The sequence below is a fragment of the Phaenicophaeus curvirostris genome, chromosome 6 (assembly GCF_032191515.1).
Source record: "Phaenicophaeus curvirostris isolate KB17595 chromosome 6, BPBGC_Pcur_1.0, whole genome shotgun sequence".
In the NCBI taxonomy this organism is placed as follows: Eukaryota; Metazoa; Chordata; class Aves; order Cuculiformes; family Cuculidae; genus Phaenicophaeus; species Phaenicophaeus curvirostris.
In genome coordinates, this window is record NC_091397.1 from 23,050,500 (window position 1) to 23,075,392 (window position 24,893).

General features: G+C 40.9%; 2 protein-coding genes across 3 annotated transcripts in view; one reads left to right on the top strand and one right to left on the bottom strand.

Annotated features, from left to right (window-relative positions):
• LOC138721955 (ATP-dependent translocase ABCB1-like) overlaps positions 1–6,068 on the bottom strand; it is a 52,516-nt gene extending 46,448 nt beyond the window's left edge. For both annotated transcript variants that reach the window (XM_069859584.1, XM_069859581.1), the window contains exon 1: positions 5,871–6,068. The gene's annotated coding sequence lies outside the window, so the exon portion shown is untranslated. The remainder of the gene's footprint in view (positions 1–5,870) is intronic.
• A 13,733-nt stretch (positions 6,069–19,801) lies between these two features.
• Positions 19,802–24,893, top strand: part of RUNDC3B (RUN domain containing 3B) — a 56,097-nt gene continuing 51,005 nt past the window's right edge. The window contains exon 1 of the mRNA XM_069859595.1: positions 19,802–20,029. Coding sequence (XP_069715696.1) covers positions 19,926–20,029 — 104 coding nt within the window. The 5' untranslated portion in view covers positions 19,802–19,925. The remainder of the gene's footprint in view (positions 20,030–24,893) is intronic.

Below are 24,893 nucleotides of genomic sequence, written 5' to 3' on the forward strand. Positions count from 1 at the left end.
TCTTCCCCATCCCACCAGAGGAGAGTGAGTGAGTGGCTGGGTGGTACTTAGTTGCTGGCTGGGGTTAAACCACCACAAACTAACTCAACTTACTTGTGTTTTAACAGTATGGAAGTTCACTTATATCTAATCTTGTATATTCGACTTTTGTTACTGTAGTAAAATGACAAGATCTAATAATTTTACTCAGTTAATCTCGTAAGAGATATATTATGGCAATACAACCATGTTCTGCATCTGTCTTTGAGAAGGGTCAAATTGCTTTGTTTCTTTTTTGATGTTTACTGTAAAACAAAGGTTTGCATACTGTCAGGTAAATGCGGTTCTACAAATAATTGTATTCAGACAGATACAAACTTGTTCATGAGCTTCAAACCTTTTAAATGGCCATGCCCATAGACACTAGAGGTAAGGCTTCCTCTTACCAACCACTTCTGCTTCCAGAAACACACTGTCATATGCCACAGATCTGCCTGCTTTACGTGTCACAATGCCAACACATCCCTAACAACCATCCCGGTAGATCTACCAGGAGGATTCCAGTTATGGTATCAAGACGTGCCTGCATGTGATCACTGCATGAAATAGTCCTAAAGACACTGGAGTAATTAACTCTCTCACCATGCAGGATTTAGCAACTAGAACATCAGATTTCTGTATATTGTGCCAACCAGATACACTATGGCTAGAGTCACTGAAAAGATAATTACCTATAGCCATCCTATTGACCCAGACTAGATGCTCTACTATTTCATTAACCTATCTGTATCTTCTCGTAACTACCAATTTCCTTCAGGCCAGAATGGTTCACTAATCTTCATTTCCTGACGTCCTACACAATGTCGAATCAGAACTCTTTCCCAATACTTCTAGGCACAAACTATTGGTTTGCTTGCAGATCTGAGCCATCTATAGAATCATAGAATGGTTTGAATTGGAAGGGATCTTAAAGATTATCTAATTTAAGTCTCCCTGCCATTGGCAGGGACACCTCCCACTAGACCAGGGTGACCAAAGCCCCATCCAACCTGGCCTTGAACACTTTCAGGGATGGGGCATCCACAGCTTTGCTGGACGACCCGTTCCAGTGCCTCATCATCCTCATTGTAAAGAATTCCCTCCTATTGTCTAGTCTAAATCTACCCCTCTCCAATTTATATCTATTCCCCCTACTGCTATTACTACAAGCCTTTGTAGAAAGTCTCCCCACCCTCAGCTTTTTTGTACTCCCACTACAGGTACTGGAAAAGCTAATGTTCACAGGGATCCTTGAACGGTGAGGCTTAGGACAGTGTTCCGGCACCATCAGAGACAACTGAAGAAATGAAGTGATCTCTGCTCATACAGGAATATGTCATTTTATTACACTTCACTTTATTGCACTTTGTAGATACTGTATTCTTTATTGCATTGTTTTTTAGCAATAAAGTATTTTTTAATTAAGCTGCATGCCTTGTTTTTTTAGACACAATGCTATTGCACACTGAATAGACTACAGTACAGAGCAAGCATAATAGCAAGCATAATTTTTATATGCACTGAGAAACCAAAAAAACCCATGTGACTCACTTTACTGCTATATTTGCTTTGTTGTGGCAGTCTGACACCAAACCCACAATATCTCCGGCATATGCCTGTATTCCAATTTCCTCACACTTTGCACTCTAAGACTTCCTCCTTTCTTACTCAACCCTGAGTCTCTACCTCTACCTAGTCTACTTTCTGATTGCACAAAATGACACATGACCTTGTACAAGGGTCATGACACTAAATGTAATTTCTTTATTTCCTTTTATAGTTAGCAACAAATAATGAATTATTAACAGCTCATTCTAACCGAAGCGTTCAGAGCAGCTGTTTTCCATGTCACCATTCTCTGAGAGCAAATGCTTTTGTTTGTACGGAACGATGTTCAAGAAACTCTCATAAGCTCATTTGAGCACTTATTCAGACTGAGATACCTGCTACCGTGAGAAAAGGCCTGTATGCCTTGTGTTCAGTGTCTGCACTTGACACACTAGGAATGTTCCAGCATAAATTAGAGATCCTAAAGCCCACATCCTAAGGATCCTCAGGTTCCCCCTGTGGGCAACGTGTGCTTATTAAATACTACAGGGATTCCTCAATGAGAGCAGGAGCACCGTCTGGAGTTCCTTGTATAGTCAATACTATGAAGCAGAACTGAATGTAAATAATGGATCTGTTTTAAACTACCTCTAGTGAGTATCTTGGGACTTGGTGGCAGGAAAACCAAGCCTTTTATCTACCACTAGAGGAAATTATCTGACAATGATTCCATGTCATGGGCCATTTGCAGAAGACATTATAGCATGTTCCATGGTGTCTGTGGGACAGAGATATTGCTAGATTCTCCCACATCCAAAGAAGACAGATTTCTCTAATTAATCCTCATGGCTGGCAATCAGTTCATTAAGAGATCCATTGAGTTGGCAGTTAGAAGCAGGTGTGACTGGAACAAGTCCAAGTTCTATAATCAAAACTGATTCCATGGTATGGTGCCCACGAGGGAGAACATATCTGCCTAGGTTGTTTATGGAACATCTTGCCAACACATTAGCACAAAAGATGCCTATTACAGTGTGTGACAGGATGAGAAAGAATTTCTCATGCACCAATTGTATAGTCCAAATCTAATGCGTATGTCGGAATCACTTGTTTACAAGAAAAAAAATATTTGAAATATAGAACTTCATATTGTCCCAAAAAATAACCATAACAAATACTCTTTCTAAATAGGGGTGTGGTGGGTTACTTCACAGGACTAAATTACCACCTACTTTCCTAATTGATTTCTGCCTATATTCATATTTCTACTAGACTGAACTATTTAAGATTGGTAGGTCTCTCAGGGGAAGTATATGCACCTGTTTCTGTAAGGCCTAAAAATGAAGATAAGTTTACAGCATCAAGAGTGCATGTATGGTCTTTTTCCATAATAGGTATTAGACTGGGTGATCACAATTACTTAGTGTGTTCGCCTTGTTCTAGTGAACTCGATCAATTTCATCTGGTTCACAAGAGAGTGAAGACAGGCAGAATAATGCTTACTCTACAATTTCATAGTAAGACGTGACCCACAAATAATTTAAACCCAAGAATGAGTAGAAGTTATTATATTGTTTCTTTTTACATACCACTACTAAGGTAGTGATCAAAACATCTTTTGTGCTAGAACATTATGAATAGTAGTGGCCTAGTCTGAAAATGGTAAATTGAATAAACAGATCTCCTCCCAATGGATCACATGGATAAAGATAAGTACTAGATTGTCACATCATATCAGATGAGTCATAGATTAGTGTTAAATCATGACAGGAAGTAGGAGAAAGCAATAATGCCACCATTCACTAATGAAAATTTCCTTTCTTCTTGATGTATGTTTATGAACATATATGGAAAAAGAAAGGGGTGAACAACACAGAAAATAAAACAAGTATCTTCTGTACCAGCAAGATATGAGCAGAAATAATTGCAAATCTTACCAAAACTCTCTGTTGTGCATCAACTTTGATCTAGATGATGATAAAAAGATGAGAGCTTTGTCTCTGCCTTGATTTGGGGATATAATACTAGTCTAATAGTGTTTAAGTGTATGTTCTCAGTTTCCGATTGCTAGGTTTACCTTATAGTTTTTGCAATGAACCATTCACTAACTTGAAGACAAATTCTGAAAGCTATACTGTACAGACAGATTTCTGTGCACTCAGAGATACCTTTTAAAAGGAACAGAGAAGGAAAAACAGTCCCTGCTGTGGGTTTAGCTCATTGTGTAAAAAGAGATGGTAACAGTAACTGCAAAAGATCCTTGGAAAACTTGGTTAAAAACTTCTTTTAGGGAACATCAATGGGACTGCAGGAAAGCAACATGGTACAGGCTGAGAAAAAAGAGGCAAAGGTATGAGAAAATTGGATAGAATCCACAGATTTTCTACTGACTTCTCTTGTCAAGCTAACAAAAAAGATAATGATGATGAACGAGAACTGCAGAACATAACAGGTTCCTCTCAGTGAAGCTCTCAGGCACCATCTCCCCTCCTCAATAATAAAAAGTAAGGACACCCTGCCCCTGGTATAGTGGTAAAATTACAGTATAACCAGCGCAAATGGCCAGTAACAATATTGGTGCTGGGTGGTCAGGGAAAGAACATTAACAGCCACTAGTGCTACGATGTTAATTGATACTGTAGTGTCAATAAACACAGTTCCAGTTGGCACTAAAGAAATCAGAAAAATGATAAAACTTGTATTATATGCATGAAAGGAAGTTCGGGCACATGCATTAAGATCTCTGTCTGCAGTTAAATAAATGCCAAGTTCAGGAGCTCCTTCTGAGTGTAGCAATGGGAGGATCTGTCTTATAAACATCAAGGGATTATTGGCACAGTCTTGCTAAAAGAAAATGCATGAGCTGCACATTTTGCTACAGAAGTTTGTGGAATTGGGGCTGACCAGTAGGAGGTGAGGGTGGAGTGATTCCTGCAAGTCATTGATGCTTTGTTATTAAGAATCCGGAGGAAGTAAAAACAGTGCCTATTTGGGTAACAGAATTTCCTGAGGTTTTGTGCATCTGTAAGTTTAAGTGTGGAAAAATAGAAGTTGAGTATTAATTGAAGTCCAGCTCCTCCTTCCCAAAAAACAATATCAACACGCACAAGAATTAGAGGAAGGACTCCAACATACCATCAACAAGGTCACTGGAAAGTTAAGTTGAGGACAGAGATCTATAGTTTAAACATCCAATTTTTTTTCCCCATGTTAAAAGCAAAGAAAAAAAAGCCTAAAAGAAGATTTTTAATACTTAAATAAGGTAGCCACCTCTCAGGTTTTTTGTGGTGGAAAGATTCCTGGAATTTTTGTAGCACTAAGCAGAACATCTCACCAATTTTTTGTTATTGACATAGCCAATGTTTTCTTTGCAATTCCACTAGAAGAGCAAAGTTGTTTAAGAAAAAACAGCCTTTACCTATGAGGGAAAGAAATATTGTTTTATCTACATACCTTAAGACTTTCAGATCAAATGTATCAAATGCGGATGAAATTACCATCAAAATGTGTTATGTCATATTACATGTGAATGATGTGTTGGTACATGGAAAAACTGAATTGAAAGTCTAGGAATTCACCCAAGAATTAATTGGGATTATTCAAATCACAAGCTTTAAAGCTAATCATGACAAAATTCAGTTGGTGCAATCTGAAGTGAAATATTCAGTTTTAGATCAGGAAGGGAGGGTGATGTGGGGATTATCAAAGAGTAGAACTAAGTATGAGGGTTTATATCCCCACTAATAATTATAAATCTAAGATATGCTTTTGGAATTGCTGACATTTTTGTGAGAATATTCTTAAATTTGCAGAAATCAGTAAACTGCTAATGAAATTAGTGAAGAAATCTCACAAAGAAGAACAGAAAGGACATAAAGAAGCAAAACTTCAAACCCTGGCATTTTTAGACATCCAGATTCTTTAAGCTGTCTCATATTCAACTAGCCACTACCAATCTAGATTTTGAGACTGCTGTTTGAAGAACACAGAAATAAGATACAAGTTACAGCCTTTGCAAGTCTTAAGATTAGGGGAAAGAACTCTATTCTATGTTAAAAACCAGGTTTAGCATTGGCATAGGCAATAAGCTTTGGGAATAAATCAGTAGAGGTTGTTTTGCAGTAGCACATATCACACGTACTCCACTAAAATACATTGTCAGTGGAAAAGTACAGACTGGATACATATCAAACCCTAGGTTAGCTGCATAGACATTGGCTTTTATATACTTTCTGTAGCAGACAACAAGATTTTACCACCTATATGGTTTTTAACCACTGGGGCAGATCATAAGCGCCCTTTACCTGTTTACGTGTCTCTCATCAGAGAAAAGCGCCGTTGCTGACTGTGTGCCACAGGATATTCAATGTGGTTCATAAATGGGTCCAGTTGTTCATAAAAAAGATGAGAAATCAGTCCTCTATTAGATACGCTGCAACCCCTGTGAAAAATAAAAAGAACTGTCTGCCTTCATTCTGCACAAGCAGCAGAGCTACAGGCTCTTCTAACAAAGTTAAAAGAGGAACCTGAAGGAAATGATCTGGCTTTGTACATCGTTTCAGACCGGATATATCAAGCTTTAACTATTTGGCTACCAACATGAAATAAAGATGATCTACAAACACAGAATGGAAATCTAGCAGCCTATCAATCATGGAAAAGAAATCCTGAAAGTAGTTTAAGAAAATTCAAAGAGGAAAAAATATGCAGGTCATCTAAAAGCATACCAAAAATCAAAACCAGAAGCAGCAGTATTGGAATAGCCAAGCAGATGCCCTTGCCAAGGTTGTGGTGGTCCGAGTAGACGTAAAATTTGAAGAAATACAAAATTTGAAGACAAAACAAATAAAATCATACAAAGCAAGGTATCAATGACCTAGCCACTTTACAACTTGGAAACTTAGAAATTGAGGGTTGATTACTATAAAAGCCAGTAGACAAGGCAAAGCACAGAAATCATAATGAAGCCAGATAACAAAAATTTGTAGATGGAGAGCACTATAAACCTTTCAAGTAGATTTGTTTCAATAAGTGCATGAACAAGATTGTGTAGAGGTTGCATGAATGCAAAAGGAAGTATTAGAAAACAGCTAGTTGGCCAAAAGACAGACGGGTACATTATTGCTTAACTTGTGCTGTGGTGAACACTCCTACTAAGACAAAAATAACATTAAAATGTTAGAGAATTTATGAACCACAGGCTAGGATACAAAAAAACAACACTAGACAACATGTAGTCCCACCATATTTTCACCTACCATACAAAGTGGGATTAAATATTGTTTGATTATATTAGAACTGCTGACAAAATGCTTTGAGATAGATCCAGTGAAGAAAGATATAGTCAAGTCTACCACAGTGCAGGCATTTAATGTTGTATTTTCCAGATGGAGTTTAAAACAATAAATTCATTTGGAGCAAGGAACATATTTTCTACGTCAAATCATCAAGGAATTATGTGAAGGTCTGGGAAGAAAAGAAAGGTTGCATATTTCTGGGACTGTCATTCCAAGGAAAATTGAATAACCTGAAGGGACTATAAAAATAGCACTAATGACAATGGTGAAAAATTACAGAAGAGTTTGAGATGTTACATCAACTTGCCATTTTAATGACCTATAAACCACAAAGTTCAAGTTCACGTGATTTAGAGCTATGCCTGGGAGAAAAAGACTGCCTAGTGTTTTAACTGCAGAATGATACAGACCCTATCTAAACACTTGAAAGAGATAAACGTTGTTATGGCAACTCAACTAGGAAGGAATGCTCAATGCATGGTTAAACAAACAAGAACAAACCACTAGTCTGCAGAATTGCAAGAAGGATGGAAAGTAATGTTCCATGTTTTCTACACAGTCTCAACTGCAAATGGGATGGACTAGCTCCAGTTATAAATAAAGCAGGAACTTATACATATCAAGTAAAACTGCAGAATGGAAAAATGCCTAAGTAGTTCTAGTTTCAATATTAATTAAGGGAAAGTAAATAAGTTATCAAAAAGCAAGAATGTTATGTTATAGATGTTGCCATTTAACAGTAAGCCATATGGGAGGTCTCACCAGAACCAGCACCAGTGGAAAGGCTGTTAAAAGAAGAATCATAAATTAATTGTTAGGCTCTGAGTGAAACGTGCGTAATTTTTATTTTTATTAATAAATGTATATTAATAATTAGGTTAGGTTAAAAATTGTGAACATTTATTTGTGTTACTAGGGGGTAGCAAGCTCCTTGCTCTTTTACTGACAATAGACTCTACCTTTTCTGGTAAAGGAAAGCTCTTTTGTACCAAAGATCACAAAAACATTTGATGTAGACCTCCACTTCTTTAAAACTATGGGAGACAAGTGTGAAGGCTAAACAATAGAATCTACATTCCATGATGCCAGAAGTAATCTTACTATTTTAACAAATTACCCTGATTTTAAGGGGATGTATGATGGGAATTTAAGCAGCATAAATATTTGGCTTGGATATTTTATTTCTACTTACTTGGCTAAAAATCAAACTAACTACAACAATTGTAATGGAACCTGAACAACCACACCAATTGAAATGCGAGTGGAAAACATCAGAGTCAGTTAAACCAAGCGTGAGAACCAGAAGTGAAGTAGAAACTGAAACAAGAAAGAAAAGGTCAAACATGGTTAGTTCAGAGAGTTGTGTTGTTGAGGTTGTTTAACATTTTAAACCAAGGATTGCATTTGAGAAACCTCTCACAATTTGGGGAACACAAGATATTGCTCAGTGGCAGCAAATGAGTGCATATTACTGTTAACAATGCACTTACTTTGACTTTTCCAAGGCAGAACAGATAAACTCCTTCTATTGAAGAGACATTTGTACCATTGATCTAGAAATTAATTCCCTGTGATGGAGTACAACACACAAAGAGGGTTTAGGGATACCATTATAGAGGGAGCAGGAGCTGCAGCTGGGATTTTGGACATCATTTATGCAGAAACTTTAACTAGTAAATTATCAAAATTGGGGCATACTACTTGCAACATTGAAAACACAGGAAGTAAATATGCTAAAAATACACCTTCAAATATTATTTATACAAGATTTAACAATGTCATATGGGAATCAAAATATGGACAGAAGTAGCAAAAATATTAGTTTTATAGAAAGAAAAGTACTGGAACTGGAAAGTGGTATTAACCTTGTTAAGCTACTAATATTGCATAGAAGATTCTATAAGTAATTATCATCAACACAGAAGTCACGGGACTGTCAGTGTTTTGGATGGCCTAAGTTTCAACAACTGAAATGGGATAGAATTGTGATTTTAGGAGACATGAGGGCTACAATAGCATACAGGAAGCATAGACATGATTGCAAAACAGCACACACACAACCTGCTTTGCTACTGCCTGAAAATATCTACCAGTAACTGCACGGAAGCTAAGTAGCATTACTGATGGTGCATTAACAGATTTGAAAAGATTCTGTGAGAAATGGGGTTGTAGCCTACTGGAATGGAGTCTAAATAAGCCCTCAGAATGGAAACAGGATATTACTCCCACAACAGCAGTAATTATTTGTAGTGGCGCCAACTAGTAGTTAATGATTCTAGGATCTATGGCACCAGATATGGATACATGTTACTGTATCTGTATCCATTTCAGTAGGAACTGCCAGAAAACTGCATTCCGTGTAGAGACGTAAGTCCGCAAAATTCCTCATCTATCTAAATTAGGGTGGGCATCTCCAATGTTCACTCATATCACCAGAATTATAATAGCCAGAATACCACCAGCCTGGAGTTAATTTGGAATCTTTATTTAAAAAAAAAACAAAAAACATTAAGGAATCACAGCAAATAAAGCAAGTGGCTAAAAAAATTACTGAATAGGCACCAAGACGCGAAAGGACATAATATTTTAGAGAATCAACAGTCACTAAGATCAGGAATGGATGCAGAAACCCTAATTCTACCATGATATTTTTAGAGGATAGTCAAGCACTGGTACAAGAACCATGTGTTATTTTAACCATTAATTATTACCCGTGTATTAACAAGCTGTCTTACTGATATAGCTTACAGTAAGTCTTACAGCGTGTGACAGGAGATCCTGAAGCTCTCTGGAGCTATGCAACTGCAGAAGAACTACATGGATTTTGTAGGAAAACCATGAGGCAAGACTGGAGCAGGATGACACTCCACCTTCTTGCTCTGAGGCAGTATCCAGCCTTGAATGATCAGAGCTTGACACTGTGGGCTCAGAATCAAGGCATAGGGAACTGAGTTCCCATCCCATCATTGACAGGAAGCATACCAAGACAGAAGACTTCTAGGAGCAGAAAAATACTAAGCACAATATAATCAATATTTGCTTGCAATATTGAGCAAACTCAGCAAAAACATAGAAACCTTTTCTAACACAGCTAATTATACAAATAATACAGAGCCACAAAGGAACAGAGACTTGGGATATAGTTTCATAAAAGGGATATAGAAAAACATCCGCAAGTAATAACATCTAGAAAAGAAGAACTAAGGGTGCAGAATAAGCAAAAAAGAATCTTGACAAAATCAGAACAAGTTCTAGTCTTAAAAAAAATAAACTATGTTGGTAGGAGATGACATCTTCTGCTTTTTGTGATTCAGAAGGTGTGAGGAACATTAAAACATCAAGGATGAGCAAGGAAGAATGGAGATAAAAAGCCATCCACTTCAGTCCTGTCCTTACTGAACAGCTCTCAAATCTGACCACCTCTATAACAGCGATTCAGGCCCACAAGACTCATAATGAACGACACAGGATACATATATTCAGTTGCAAAAAGATATATACTGTTCCTGGATGTATAGGAAGATTATAAATCAAGATTTGAATTTCATACCTGAGAAGAAAAAGGATCTTAACATATATTTTTATCATCTATTACCTGATCAAATGAGGCCACCAAGTGGCAATGTAAATATTTAAACTCACAAAGGAAAAGTGCAATAATATTTAACACCATAACAACATTAAAATATGCAAAAAGAATAAACAAGAGAAATGAATACAGATTGAACTTTATGCACCCTGACATAAAGCAATAATATAATTTATGGTTCACAAGCATAGCTTTCAAAAGCTGTTTTCCAGTGTTTCAGTTACAATGCCTTCAAATATTGCTTTCCCATTCATTCCAGGCAAGCAACCTTTAAACAGATTTGCCACAAGTTTTAAAACTACTAGACTGAAATTTACATCCTCCTTGTCCTAAACCACAAATATGCTTCAGTGTCTACTTTTTCTTGGCCAATACTACTATGATGATGTCATTTTGTAGAATTCAGGTCTTATTCTTATTGTCCTTCTGTTCATGATTGTCACCCAAATATGTTTTAAAAAGGCATGTGGTACTCTGCTTTCCACAATTCCTTCCACTCCTTTCACAGAATCAAGTATCAGCTGGTTGCCAAGAAAAGATAGTGGGTGGAATTACATCTTGTAAAACATCCTCAAACCTTTCTTTTGAAGGATCCTGTACAAATCTCTTGTAAGACACAAGGATAAGCAAGAACGCTGAAGTGCAAGGTCTACAAATAACCTGGCAAATTTACTGATTCTGAGAATTCATGTGGGAAAGTGATTTGCAAAAGTGTGACTAGAACTCCAAATAGTAGCTAGCAGGTTTCAGTACAAAGATATTGGTAAATCAAATATTCACAGATATCCAGAGGATATTGCCACAAAAAAGAAAAAAGGGAAAAAAGCACAACAAATTTTTTAAAAAGCCCAAAACCCTTCAAAACACAAACTTTTAAAACAGCAAGCAAGTATGCCTCCTACATATACATAAAGCTAAGCAACTGAAGGAAATCCATGAGATGTGTTCCAAATTATTAGCACACTCAAAACTATCCAAAAGTGCAATGGTAAAATGCACTGTAACCAATTTGTGGTTTTCTCCTAATTTATATCAAGTAATTTTCTCCTACTGCAAATCACAATACAGTGTCAACTTGTCATGGGTTAACCCCTGCCCGCCACCAAGCCCTACGCAGCCACAAACTCACTCCTGCAAATTTGAAGGGAGAGAGAATTGCAAGGGTAAAAGTGAAAAAAGAATGTGGGTTGCGTTAAAAGCAATTTAATAAGTGAGCAAAGCATTGCGTGCAAGCAAAGCAAAATAAGCAATGCATTCAATACTTCCCATCAACAGGCAGATGTCTAGCCATTTCCAGGAAAGCAGAGCTTCGTTATTGGTTACAGATACTCTGTAAAGCAGACACTCAGATGTCCTCGCTTCCTCCTTCTCTCTCTGAGCAATTACCACTGAGCACAACGTCACATGGTGCGGAATATCCCTTTGGTGAAACGGGGTCAGCTGTGCTGGCCGTGTCCCCTCCCATCTTCTTATGCACCCCCAGCATACCTGCTAGCAAGGCAGTATGAGAAACAGAAAGCCCTGACACTGTATAAACACTGTTCAGCAATAGTTAAAATATTGGTGTATCACCAGTGTTGTTTGGTAAGAAACCAAACACAGAACCAAACTAGCTGCTATGAAGAAAATTAACTCCATCCTTGCCAGATACAGTGCGCATCTTGCATGGGAAATCTGTCCAAATGGAACAAAACCTTATAAATATTTAAACTGTTCAGAAGCGAAGTTTTGAAGTTGCAAACTGTGCTGAGACACAAAGTCACCGAGAATGAAATAAAAAGTCTGACTTCTAGATTTTCTTCTCCAGTATCTTTAGAAAATAATTCTAGTGAATGAATTATGTCAAATTTCTAAGGGGAGAACGTCACTGATTTTTTAATTAAGAATATCCTTAATGATGTTTTTGCCATTTCAGTTATGTAAATGATCTGTTTAAAAGGCATCTTATTATTGACTGAATGCCAGTAAATCTGCAGAAACACGAGCCATTTTCTTTGAGATGTATTTATTTTCATAAAGCCATTGCTATCCATAAATCCAAAATTATTTTAACCAATATTCCTCATTGATGCTATTCCAGCCATAGCTCCTGTATTTGTTCATACAGTGACACTTCAAATTCCTGCTTCATTAATGCTGTTTCTGAGTATTCAAAGTAATCCATTCCAGCTTCATAGGGCTGAAATCAAACAGGAGTGAGTTCCCAGTAGGTTGGGGCTTTTTGTATACTATTTTTAGAATCACGCATTACTCATGCCAGTGTTTTACGGAGACTGACATCTCAGTAAAGCTGTATACCCTGATACACACAGCTATTGGTATCTTATTAAAGTTTAAAGTTAACATTGATAGAAGGAATCAGTTGAAGTCTGTGCATCAACTCACACAGACACAGTGTTGTCATCGGTCCAGTGCATCCATATTATGTATTATATGTTCAGAAATACTAGAGCCAAAAGTACTTTTTCTTATGAAATTAATTATAGGAACAATTCTATGAGACATCTCTCAAATGTGAATCAAAATAGTTTAGCCTGCGAGTGACAGTTACAAGTCATTTTTCTACCCGCTCAAAGCAGGATGAAATTTGAAGTTAGGTCACAGCATTTTGATTCTTCATCCAGTTAAGTTTTTAGTATCCCTGTGACATGCTACACATGCTCTCAGCAATCCCTTCCAGTGTTTGAACATCTTAGCAGTCAAGAATTTCCTCCTAATATCTTTTTTTTTCGTAATATCTAGCAGCTTAGGACAATTGCCCATTGTTCATTCACTGTGCACTCCTCACAAGAGCCTGACTGGTCCCTCCACCCTCCCATTAGGTAGTTGAAGACAACAAGATTTTCCCTTAGCATATTTTCTCACAGAGTGGCATTAAAAATGCAAAAGTTACCACGTCAAATTTCCTGATAAATTTATTGAGCTTTCCAAAGTCTAAGGCAGTGGATTATATTAATTTTTTATATATATATTCTTTTGAAGACTTCTGGAACATTTTTACAGTTCCTGCTTACAGTAGTATAAGATTATATTTTATAAGAAATTGTCTTTGACAAAATTCACTTACTTGAGAGCTAAAACCTAGCAATATCGAACCTAAAGCTTGGTCCAAGAGATACGCCTGATTTCATCTTAAATCTCTTTCAAACATAAGAATTAAAAGTTGAAGTTTCTGGAAACAAAAGAGAAGAGAACAGAGAAGATGCTTTTGCTTTGAACATATATAGGAAGTTCTTACATTGCTTGGATTTGTTGTTTATTTTTTGTAAAGTGTCATGGAGGCACCCACAAAACAGACAACTCATCACTGAAAATGAGGATTTACTTAGGACTCAAACAAACCAAAATAAACCATAAGACTGACTTAACAATTCCTAAGTTTTGCAAACTATCCCACAGGAGGATGATCCAAAATGTGCATAATCACTCATCTATAAGATGAGGGCTCTCAGTCCCAGGGAAGTTACCTTGGTTGGCATCCAGATCCAAGTGGAGGCTCCCTGAGTGTACGCCCACTGCTTTGAGAAGGAACTGGCTCAAATTGGCTCTCTGGCAGGACTCCATTGTATATCATAGTTGAGCCTGAGCTGTGGTCAATTCTAATTTGCTGGGGACCCCATCTTCTGGGACTGTGTGCCTAGCAGCTGTTCTCTACCTCCTCCACAGCAGCTGCATGGGAGGGAGGAATGGGGGTTTCAACAGCTAAAAAGCCCTGGTCTTGGTGTATTTGGCAAGCCCAGTATTTCCCAGGTCCTTAGCAGACCATGAACTTGGTCAGGTCCTTGGCAAGCTCTTTGTTGAATCCTCATCAAGGTGATTGCACCTCCCACAAGACACCTCATGACCAGTCACAACTGGACTGGTTTCCTGGCACAGTGACACAGCCAACTCTTGTCTCCAAAGGTAAAAGGGAGCACAGTCCTGGTATGGTTTAATGGTCACTGTGGATCACCACTCCTTAATTATTATGATATCCCATTCACAACCAGGTGTCAAGGGGGTATACTCCACCATTAATCACAGATTTCACTACTGCGTGCCTAATACAGCTTATTACAATACAAATTACAGTAATCATAACTACAATCTTCACTAAAGAAAATCCAAACATATCAGAATTTCCCCCAACCCATTAGTCCCCAGTACAGTAATAACTGCTTCTGAGTTTCATGCCACTTTCTTCATTTTGTTGCTCTGATCCTGAAGCAGCATTGACGCATTCGGGATGTGGATGCAGCATTCGTCTATCAAGAGGTTTAATATTCCACAAATAATTTTCTCCTTTAGCAACATCCAGCATTAGTGTTTCACCAAGCACTGCATTCAGCACCACCCCATGGAACATCACCACTCCACGCCGCAGGCAGGAACAATGAGAATTCATCATTTGGGTGAATCCTGCTATCATTCTTGCCACCACATTGTTGTTCAGGTCCTGGTTGTCCCCACTGCCAATAAGAGCACCAAGGAGTGCATTTTTCCATTGTCCTGTAAGAAAGAACAGAGCTGGCCTCGGCTTAGAAACTAGGCTTCTGGGTTAGAAGTCAGGGGTTATCCACCAAGCATTAATACAGTGAGTTTTTCCACTCCCATCCACGGCTTCCCAGGCGTATAAGCCTCTGGGTTTTGCCAGGTTATGGGCACACCACCAGTGGAGTGTAGCTTAGCGATTAAAGGTTGGCCCACATGTGTTCGTAGTGGGAACTGGACCATTCTAAACCATTCTTTCAGCTCCTGAACCATCTGAACTCCAATGGCAGTGCGAACAGCTGTCAGCTGCAACCACCTTTACTCCTACCAAAATACATCTCTTCCCATGGGATGGTTTTAAAGGACCAGTACAATCAATCTGCTGGGTGCTGCAAAGAGCCTTGTCTTGTTTGATATGCTGGGCTGGGCTTGGTTCAGGTGGTTAGCCTTAAGCCTTATCCGACACTGTGGACAAGCTGTAAGAATTGCTTCAGTATTCCCATAGACACTGGACATCCCTGAGTCTGACACTCATAACAGAGTTGGTTTTTTCCCTGAGTGACCTCACTTAATGTGCAGTCATTCAGCCAACTGTTCCAAATCTTCCTCTTTGCTACTTACTGCCTGAATTTGGGTTAGGTTGATAGCAAAAAATGCCAGCAAATAAACTCTTTTAAGTCTCACTGAAGTTTTAGAAAGCAAGCATCCTTTATTACAGCACCGGATGCATGCAGGAATAATTCCATCAATCATGTGTAACAAGACAAGACCTGGTTACAGAATATATTTTCCATCTATTCCCAGAAATCTTACACATATTCTATTACTTTCCAAGGACTAATTTTAATGTTATGAACTTTACAACACCCAAATCTCCACTAATTGGGATACTACCAGTTCTCTGACTTGGCATTCTTTAGATAGAGAGAGAGACTATAAACAAAGATGATTACAGAAGAAGACACATCTGTTCAGCACACATCATACCTAACAAAAGATGTTATCATTTCTCAAGAGAATAGTGTCTGAAAAAACACTTTGAAAGGAACATGCTATCGGAGGGTCACGATCTGTCTGTAACTTTCAAAAATACAGTTAATTAAATGAGACTTAACTGAAGGTAGAAAATGATTCTGCTTTAGCTGAAACCAGAACATTCCAATTTTTGCAATAATAACTACTTCTTGCAATCAAAGTGCTCTACCTGCTGATTCCATTTTGCAGTAGGAGTTCTACTCCTTGCATGACCTTTTACCCATCCCAACTTTAGGGGCCACGATCTGCCTATTTCTAACAAACCTGACAGTCCCCAGCTCTCCAGACTATTATAGGGCCTGTTTCCTACTGGCATATCCACTCTGTGGCACCCTTATAGATTGCATAGGGATCAGGGTAAATTATGGTGGTGCCATTCTCTGCTGGCAGCAGGAGGGTGTGCAATTCTCCTACCTGTGCACAACCTGCCCACCCTTCGGTAATCATTTTCCCAGCAAAAATTTCCAATGCTGGTGCTTTATATTGCCACCTGGATCCCACTTGATGGGCATTTTCAACAGCCAGAAAACCCCAGTCTTTGTGTCTTTGGCAGCCCGGTACTTGTCAAGTCCTTCGCAAGGCAGTTGCAGCTGCCACATAAAGTATTGGTAAATATCAAGTATGCTTATCATAAGTTCAAGAACAACACAATCTGCAGCTGAAATTGCTTATATGCAGAGATTAAATCTACTTCAGCCTCAGCTTGAACTTAATCAAAAGATTACTCAAGCTGCAAGAATCTCTTAATAGAAGCTATGGAGACAATGGGCCTCAATGAAGACTGAGAAGCTGAAGGAAACTTGAAGGCAGGTTCTTCATTTCTGGGTCAACAAGCAGCGCAGTCAATGTTTTCCTTTGACTGTCTGAAAGAATCAGACAATCCAGTTCTAGTAGAGCCATTTAATCAAAAAAAAATGTTACTCTTGCTTTCAGAGTAGATAGAGGAAGTCTATCCTCCTTCAGGTGCAGCTTTGCCTCCACTTCTTTTACGCTGGGAGGAAGAGAGGCAGGAAACAGGAAGACGAACCACCTCATAGTGAATTTGAATTATCATGTGTTTGGGAAAAAAATCCATCCAAGCAAAGATTAACCTTCACCTTAGGGAAGGCAGAACATTTTATTTACCATTTAATATAAAGTTCAATGAATATAAAGATTAATTCAACCTTATTCATCTATATACTGAGTGGGGTGAGAATAGAGCACATAAAGTAATATATGATTGTCTTGGAAGTTTTGGTAAGTGGTAACAACACTCAAAACAATTTATAAAATATCTTCTAATGAAAGAGAAGAGACTTTTACATATCACTACGTATGAAAACATGATCTTCTATATGGAGATCTACTTTTTAAAATTCCTACATCAACACAATTCCTCTTCAGAGAATGCAATTAGCAGCCAATAACTGGACACACTTCTCTGTTTGACAGCATTTCTAAGAAATAGCTTCATACCTACAAAGTTACATTCTCTGAGGAAACCATAGTCCAGTGGGGATGTGCACGTCAATAAGTAGAATGTTTTGTATTTCATGAATAGAAATGAATAGCTTAGACTTTAACGTATACCTTAGGAATATCATATGCATAACTCAGTAGAATAATGAGTTATACCACAATTTATGTCACCATTCATCCTTGCTGCAAACAAATAAATTCATTTTCTTAAACAGAAATGGAACTTCCTCCCAGAAAGGATAGGAACCAAATTAATCCATCTCCCCAAATATCCAGTGAAATCCACTCCTTCACACCCCACAAAACACAATTAATTTACTGTTAGTTTTTTTTCAGAAGTGTTGAATCACCCAATCTTCCGCTTACTTGAATTTCCTTTCATCCTGTGTCTTTTTTACAACTTGACACCAAGGCAAAGTCCTGTACCCAGAGTTGTTCTAAGCAGGCTCAGAAATCACATCTTTCTTTAGAGCAAGGACAAATGGCTGCATTTTGATTGCAGAGTGGATTGATACTTAATTCACACAAGTGTTGCGGCCTCTAAAGGTTTACTTATTCCATAAAGCAGTGTCTAACTGAGCATTTCAGAGCAGCTTTAACCCTTTGACTCAAGCCCAACACCACCACAGCCTACAACCAGGTAAGTTCCTACATCCCAGATAGCAGCTTGCTAAGAAGAGAGAATTGAAGACAAATACCAGAAACCCACAATTTCACAGATGCTCAGAGGGCTGCAGGACTCACTCAACCCGCAGACTCAATTGAAGGTGAATGAGGGGAATCATTGTACAGTTAGGGTTGGAAGGGACTTTAAAGATCATCTAGCTCCAACCCCCCTGCCACGGGCGGGGACATTCCACCAGACCCGGCTGCCCAAGGCCCCAGCCAGCCTGGCCCTGAACACCTCCAGGGATGGGGCAGCCACAGCTTCCCTGTGCAATCTGGGCCAGGGCCTCACCACTCTGAGTGAAGAAATTCCTCCTTATGTCTAGTCTAAATCTGCAATTTATAGCCATTCCCCCCTTGCCCCATCACTACAGGCCCTTGTCAAAAGTCCCTCCCCAGCTTTCTTGTGCCCCGCTTCAGGCACTGGAAGGTCACTATAAGGTCTCTTCAGAGCCTTCTCTTCTCCAAGCTGAACAACCCCAACCCTCTCAGCTTGCCCTCATATGGGAGGTGCTCCAGCCCTTTGATCATCTTTGTAGCCCTCCTCTGGACATATTCCAACAGTTCCATATCCTTCTTATGTTGAGGATTCCAGAACTAGACACAGTACTCCAGATGAGGTCTCACAAGGGAGGAATAGAGGGGTAGAATCACCCACCTTGCCCTGCTGACCAGGCTTCTTCTGGTGCAGCCCAGGACATGGTTGGCCTTCTGGGCTGTGATTGGACATTGCGGGCTCATGTCAAGCCAGTATTAGTAACATAGTATCGTAAAGGTCTGCAAACACTTCTAAGGTCACGCAGTCCAATTGTCAGCCCAACATCACTGTGCCTACCAAACCATGCCCTGAAGTGCCACATCTACACATTTTCTGGGTGACTCCACCACTTCCCTGGGCAGCCTGTTCCACTGCTACATCAGTCTTTCAGTAATGGGGTGGGTTTTTTTCCTAATATCCAATCTAAAGTTCCTCTGACACAACCTGAGTCCATCTCCTCTTGTCCTGTCAGCTGGGAGAAGATACCAGCACCCACATGGCTACAGCATCTTTTCTGGAAAGGGACGTTTGGCACTGCAGGAGCATCTCCCAAGGACGTGCTCCCCCTTTCACTCTCTGGAGCCCCCGCAAAATCCCTGCTCCCGCAGCATCCCCGCTCTCGTCCGCAGCACCCCTGCTTCTGCAGCATCCCCACTCCCCCCGTGCAGCATCCCTGCTCCCTCGGAAACCCCGCTCCCCCACGCATCCCCACTCCCCCACAGCATCCCTGCTCCCGCAGCATCCCCTCTCCTACCGCACCCCCGCTCCCCCTCCGCAGCATCCCTGCTCCCCTGCAGCATCCCTGCTCCCCCCGCATTCCCACTCCCGCAGCATCCCCGCTGCTTCTGCATCCCTGCTCCCTCCGCATCCTCTCTCCTCCCGCATCCTCTTTCTCCCTGCAGCACCCCCTCTCCCCCTGCATCCTCTCTCGCCCCGCAGCATTCCAGCTCCCGCAGCATCACCGCTCCTCCCGCAGCACCCACTCTCCCGCAGCACCCCCTCTCCCCCCGCAGCATCCCCGCTCCCCCCGCTCCCCCGCAGCATCCCCGGCCGCGGCGCCCCCCCGCTCGCTGATTGGCGGTGGCGCTGCGGCGCGGCGGCCGCAGGGGGGTTGCGGGGGCCCGAGCCGCCCCCGCCGCGGGGACCCCGGGCTCGGGGCGCTCGGAGGGAGGAGGAGCGGCGCGGAAAGCACGGGGCCCTCCTCCTCCTCCTCCTTGGAACGCGGCGGCGGGCGCGGCATCCTCCGGATAAGGGAGGCCGGGAACAAAAGGCTCCGCGGCGGCTCCACCTGCGCCCGGCGGGGATGGCGACCCTCGGCTTGGGGGGAATCAACGTCTCCGCCCGCAGGAAGAGCGCCCCGACCCGCAACGCCGCCGTGGAGAGGCGGAACCTGATCACGGTCTGCAGGTGAGACCCCGCCGCTCCCGCTGCCCGGGGGACCGCCCCCCCACCCCATCCTGACTCAGCTCCCGCGGTGGGGGGGGGGGGGCGGACACCGAGGCGTTAAAGGGTCTTTTTCAGGGTGTGTGTGTTATTTTCGCAGCGTGGTTGCGTTCCTGAGCGCCGGGCAGGGCGGGCTGAGCTTCCCGCGAGGCTGAACCGAGCCTTTCATCTCCGCGTACCGGGTGTGAAGCAGAACCGCAGCCCGTTCCCCCCCTCCCCGAGCCTCCGTGCGCTCCCGAGTCTGCCTGCGGGGTGTTTGTATCTCCGAAATCTAGAGCAGGGGATGCGCAGTACGGGCTGGAGGCAGCGCATTCGCGTTTTGCTTTAGCTCCTCGTGCTGAGCTCAGGGAGGCTTCGTAGTGCTTCCCGTGGTTTTCTTCGTGAGCCTTCCCGGCGCTGGCATTGTTGGATCCATGCGGCGTTTCCAGGCGTGCGGCGCTGACCCATTACATCATGGCAAACTTTTAAATACGTGAATGTGCCGGTAGCAAAAGGCTCCGTTATTTCGTTCGTTTCGGCTGCGAAATTTTTGAGTTATCAAATTTGAATATTACCCGGAGAAAGTCTTCAATAGAGTCACATGAGCTACTATATAATTTTAATTCTCACAATATTTAATAATATATCAGGACAACTATTGGACAATTTTGTGCCCTCACCCTTTAATGCTGCCGCAGGATTTTTTAAAACAGTTCAAGACCCCATATCCTTCCCTCCTAATTTTTTTTTTTTAACTGTTATTTTACATGGTTAATAGATTTTACAAAGTGTAACTGTATCATCTGGCTACTGAAAGGAATTTGCTTCAATGTTCCTTCAAATCGTAGTATCTGGGTTTCAGAGTAGCATCAATGCTATTCTGTCTCTTCCCTGGCTTTTATGTTTACCTGTACTCTTACCTGTGAAAAAGATACGTGACAAAACCAGAAAAAGAATATTTTTATCAAATTTGCTGAAGCAGATCAAGTAGAAAGAATGGAAGTTTTCGGTTTCACAATTGTTACAGGGTTACAGATCACCAATCTGCAGACTTGAGAGAACACTGCTTTTGTCAAGTAATGACATTATTGTACAGGGTATATACAGTTCTTTTTATATCATTATATTATATTCTGCAGAGCTTGGGTTTTTTTCTGCTTTCTCATTGGAAAGGAACAATTCTGTACTCTACGCTATTACAGTTTATTGTGGGGCTTGTGAATTTCATGTCCTTGTCCTGTAAGTGGAAATAATGTTGTAACATGTTTAAAGATGCTAAGAAATATGAGGGAAGTAAAATGCATGTGAAATAAAGACCTATTGCTGAAACTACTGAAATTAGTGTATTTTAATTATTTTCAGTAAAACAGTTCAGTTTTGCTGTCTGTTCACAAAAGCTGAGTTTCTTTGTGGATACATGTTAGAATTTGGAAAGGATGATGAGGAAAGAGGCTTTGCATTATTATAATGTTCATACATTTTTTATGTTTTTACTGTTCTGCTTGTGTAGGAGTAAATGTTTAAAAGATTTCTGTGCTTTACTGTAGTTATTACACATTTTCTGTTATTTGTTAAGAATAGCCAGATTACTATCAAAACCAGTCCTTTCCAATCATAATCCTATGAGAATATGATATATTTCTGGTAAAAATAGCTCCAATGAATTGATTCAATTAGATTAAGATTATATGGCTTGCTACCATAGAGATCACAAGGAAGATATTCTTCTGAATTACCAATATGTTAACAGTCTCTGATAATTTAATGAACTATTTTTGTCAAAGCTTCAACTTCACAGATTTTTACTTAATGGTTAAACGCTTTGAAGTTTCAGTATTTTCTCACAGTGATGATATCTAACTCCACATGGAGTTGGATAATTTCTTATATTCACAGCTTTGGAAGGAACAGTTTGTTTCCAGTAAGGTGTTGAGTGGCCCATGGGAAGTAACATAGTTCCTTGAGTTCCATAAACAAATAGCATGTAAAACCGCATGGTTAGGTTTGTGTAACTTCACAGCCATGATTTAAATTGCAATACTTTTTAGGACTTTCTTTTTGTTTGAATAGGTATTACATATTCTAAGCTCTGTCTCTCTCTGTACCTTTCTTCCCTGAAGTATGATGCCTTCCATTTTCTGAGAAGTGGTGCTGGTATTTTGAGGTTGCTCTGGGTTGTTCACCTTGTTTTCATCTAGTTTTCCTTAAGATTCATAGATCAGAGATCCACATAGATACAGAACCACCAAAAAAGTGGAGACTTGGAAGTGAGTCATAGCTTAAATACAGAGAGACCCTATGCAGTGCTACAGACTAGGAGAAGTCTGTCTAGAAAGCTGCCTGGAGGAGAGGAATCTGGGGGTGTTGGTTGACAGCCAACTGAACATGAGCCAGCAGTGTGCCCAGGTGGCCAAGAAGGCCAACGGCATCTTGGCTTGTATCAGAAACGGCGTGACTAGCAGGTCCAGGGAGGTTATTCTCCCTCTGTACTCGGCACTGGTGAGACCGCTCCTCAAATACTGTGTTCAGTTCTGGGCCCCTCACCACAAGAAGGATGTTGAGGCTCTGGAACGAGTCCAGAGAAGAGCAACAAAGCTGGTGAAGGGGCTGGAGAACAGGCCTTATGAGGAATGGCTGAGAGAGCTGGGGTTGTTTAGCCTTGAGAAGAGGAGGCTGAGGGGAGACCTCATTGCTCTCTACAACTACCTGAAAGGAGGTTGTAGAGAGGAGGGTGCTGGCCTCTTCTCCCAAGTGACAGGGGACAGGACAAGAGGGAATGGCCTCAAGCTCCACCAGGGGAGATTTAGGCTGGACATTAGGAAAAAATTCTTCACAGAAAGGGTCATTGGGCACTGGAACAGGCTGCCCAGGGAGGTGGTCGAGTCACCTTCCCAGGAGGTGTTTAAGGCATGGGTGGACGAGGTGCTAAGGGGCATGGTTTAGTGTTTGATAGGAATGGTTGGACTCGGTGATCCGGTGGGTCTCTTCCAACCTGGTTATTGTATGATTCTATGATTCTATGATTCTAATAGTTTACATCCCTTAAAATGGCATTTTAATGACATTTCTCAAATTGCAAGCTAAATAAATTTGACAGAATCCTTCCAATCATTTGTAAACCAAGAGGAGCAGAATCTGACAGTGGAAAGTGACAAATTCCTATAGCCATGAAGTTCTCTACCTGTATGCTTTTCGATTAGAGGCTTGGTGCTGCTTGGGAAATAAGCCTATGGCCTGAGATACATCCACAAAAGTTGAGGCTTTGGTTTGGAATTACTGAAGAAACTTGCGAGACCTTCTTGTGTGTCTTGCAAAACAGTGGAAGAACTTACCCTAAAAAGATTGCTGTAGATTTATCTAATTCAACAATGTTTCAGTCTTACATAATTCAGGTATTTTTAAGGTTGAGGAATGGTACTGTTTCTACATCTTTTTTTTGGTTCAAGCAAGACTAGGTTCATGACAGAGAAGAATATGCAAGAACCAGAAAACATACGAGCTTACAAAGGTCATTTAGGAACACAGATATTGGAATCTCTCCAATAGCAGTTACAATATGAAAAAAGAAACAACAAACCAAAACCCCAAAACCAAAACAACAAACCCCACTATTGTTGCAGTGACACAATGGGAAAGAATTGGATAAAAGACAATTTCTTTTAAAGAGTCTTGAAGAAACAGGTGCTGGCACTATATTACTCCTGTTCTCCCACAGACCACCAAAAAGTTCATTTTAGAAACTTCTAGGGTTGTTTTTTTTTTTAAGCCGCTCTACTTTCTCAAGCCCCTTTGCTACAGCTTTTCTGTTAACCTCTGAAGTGTAGGTAGACTTGGTCACAGTGTTTCCCCTCACATCCAATAAAGGATGGATATTCTCCTTGGTCCTCCTTTTGTTGCTAATGTATTTATAGTAATGTTGTTTTTTCTTATTGTCCTAACAGCAGTAACAAGATTAAGTTCCAGCTGGGCTCTGGCCTTTATTTTTTTCCCTGCACAGCCCCACATTAACCTAGTTCAGCCAGACTGGTTGTCTTCCGCGCCGGCTTGTTTTTCAGCTCACAGGGGTGGCCTGTTCTTACTCCTTTAAGATTTCCTTCTTGGCAAGTGTGCGGCTTTCCTGGGCTCCTTTGCCCTTCAGGACTCCGAACGGACTCTGCCAACCAAGTCCCTAAACAGGCTGAAGTCTGCCTGCCAGAAGTCCAAGGTGGCAGTTCTGTTAACCCCTCTCTTCTCTAATTCTTGAAAACTCTATCATTTCATGATCACTGTGCCCTAGCTGACCTCAAACCATGACATCCCCCACAAGACCTGCTCTGTTCACAAAGAGCAGGTCCAGCAGGGTGCTTTCCCTCATGGGCTCCTTCACTAGCTGGTTTTGCCCAGGTGGCCAAGAACGCCAGTGGCATCCCACCCTGCACCAGGAATAGTGAGGCCAGCAGGACTAGGGAAGTGGTCCTTCCCCTGTACTTGGCTCTGATGAGGCCACACCTTGAATACTGTGTTTAGTTTTGGGCCCCTCACCACAAGAAGGACATCAAGATGCTGGAGCGTGTCCAGAGAAGGGGCAACAAAGCTGGTGAGGGGTTTAGAGTATAAACCTTATGAGGAGCAGCTGAGGGAGGTGGGGTTGTTTAGTCTGGAGAAAATGAGACTGAGGGGAGACCATATTGCTCTCTACAGCTACCTAAGGGGAGGCTGTAGTGAGGTGGAGGTTGGTCTCTTCTCCCTGCTAGCCTGTGACAGGACATGAGGAAATGGACTCAAGATGTACCAGGGAGATTTAGGTTGGATATTAGGAGGAATTTCTTTACTGAAAAGGTTGTCAAGCATTGGAATAGGCTGCCCAGGG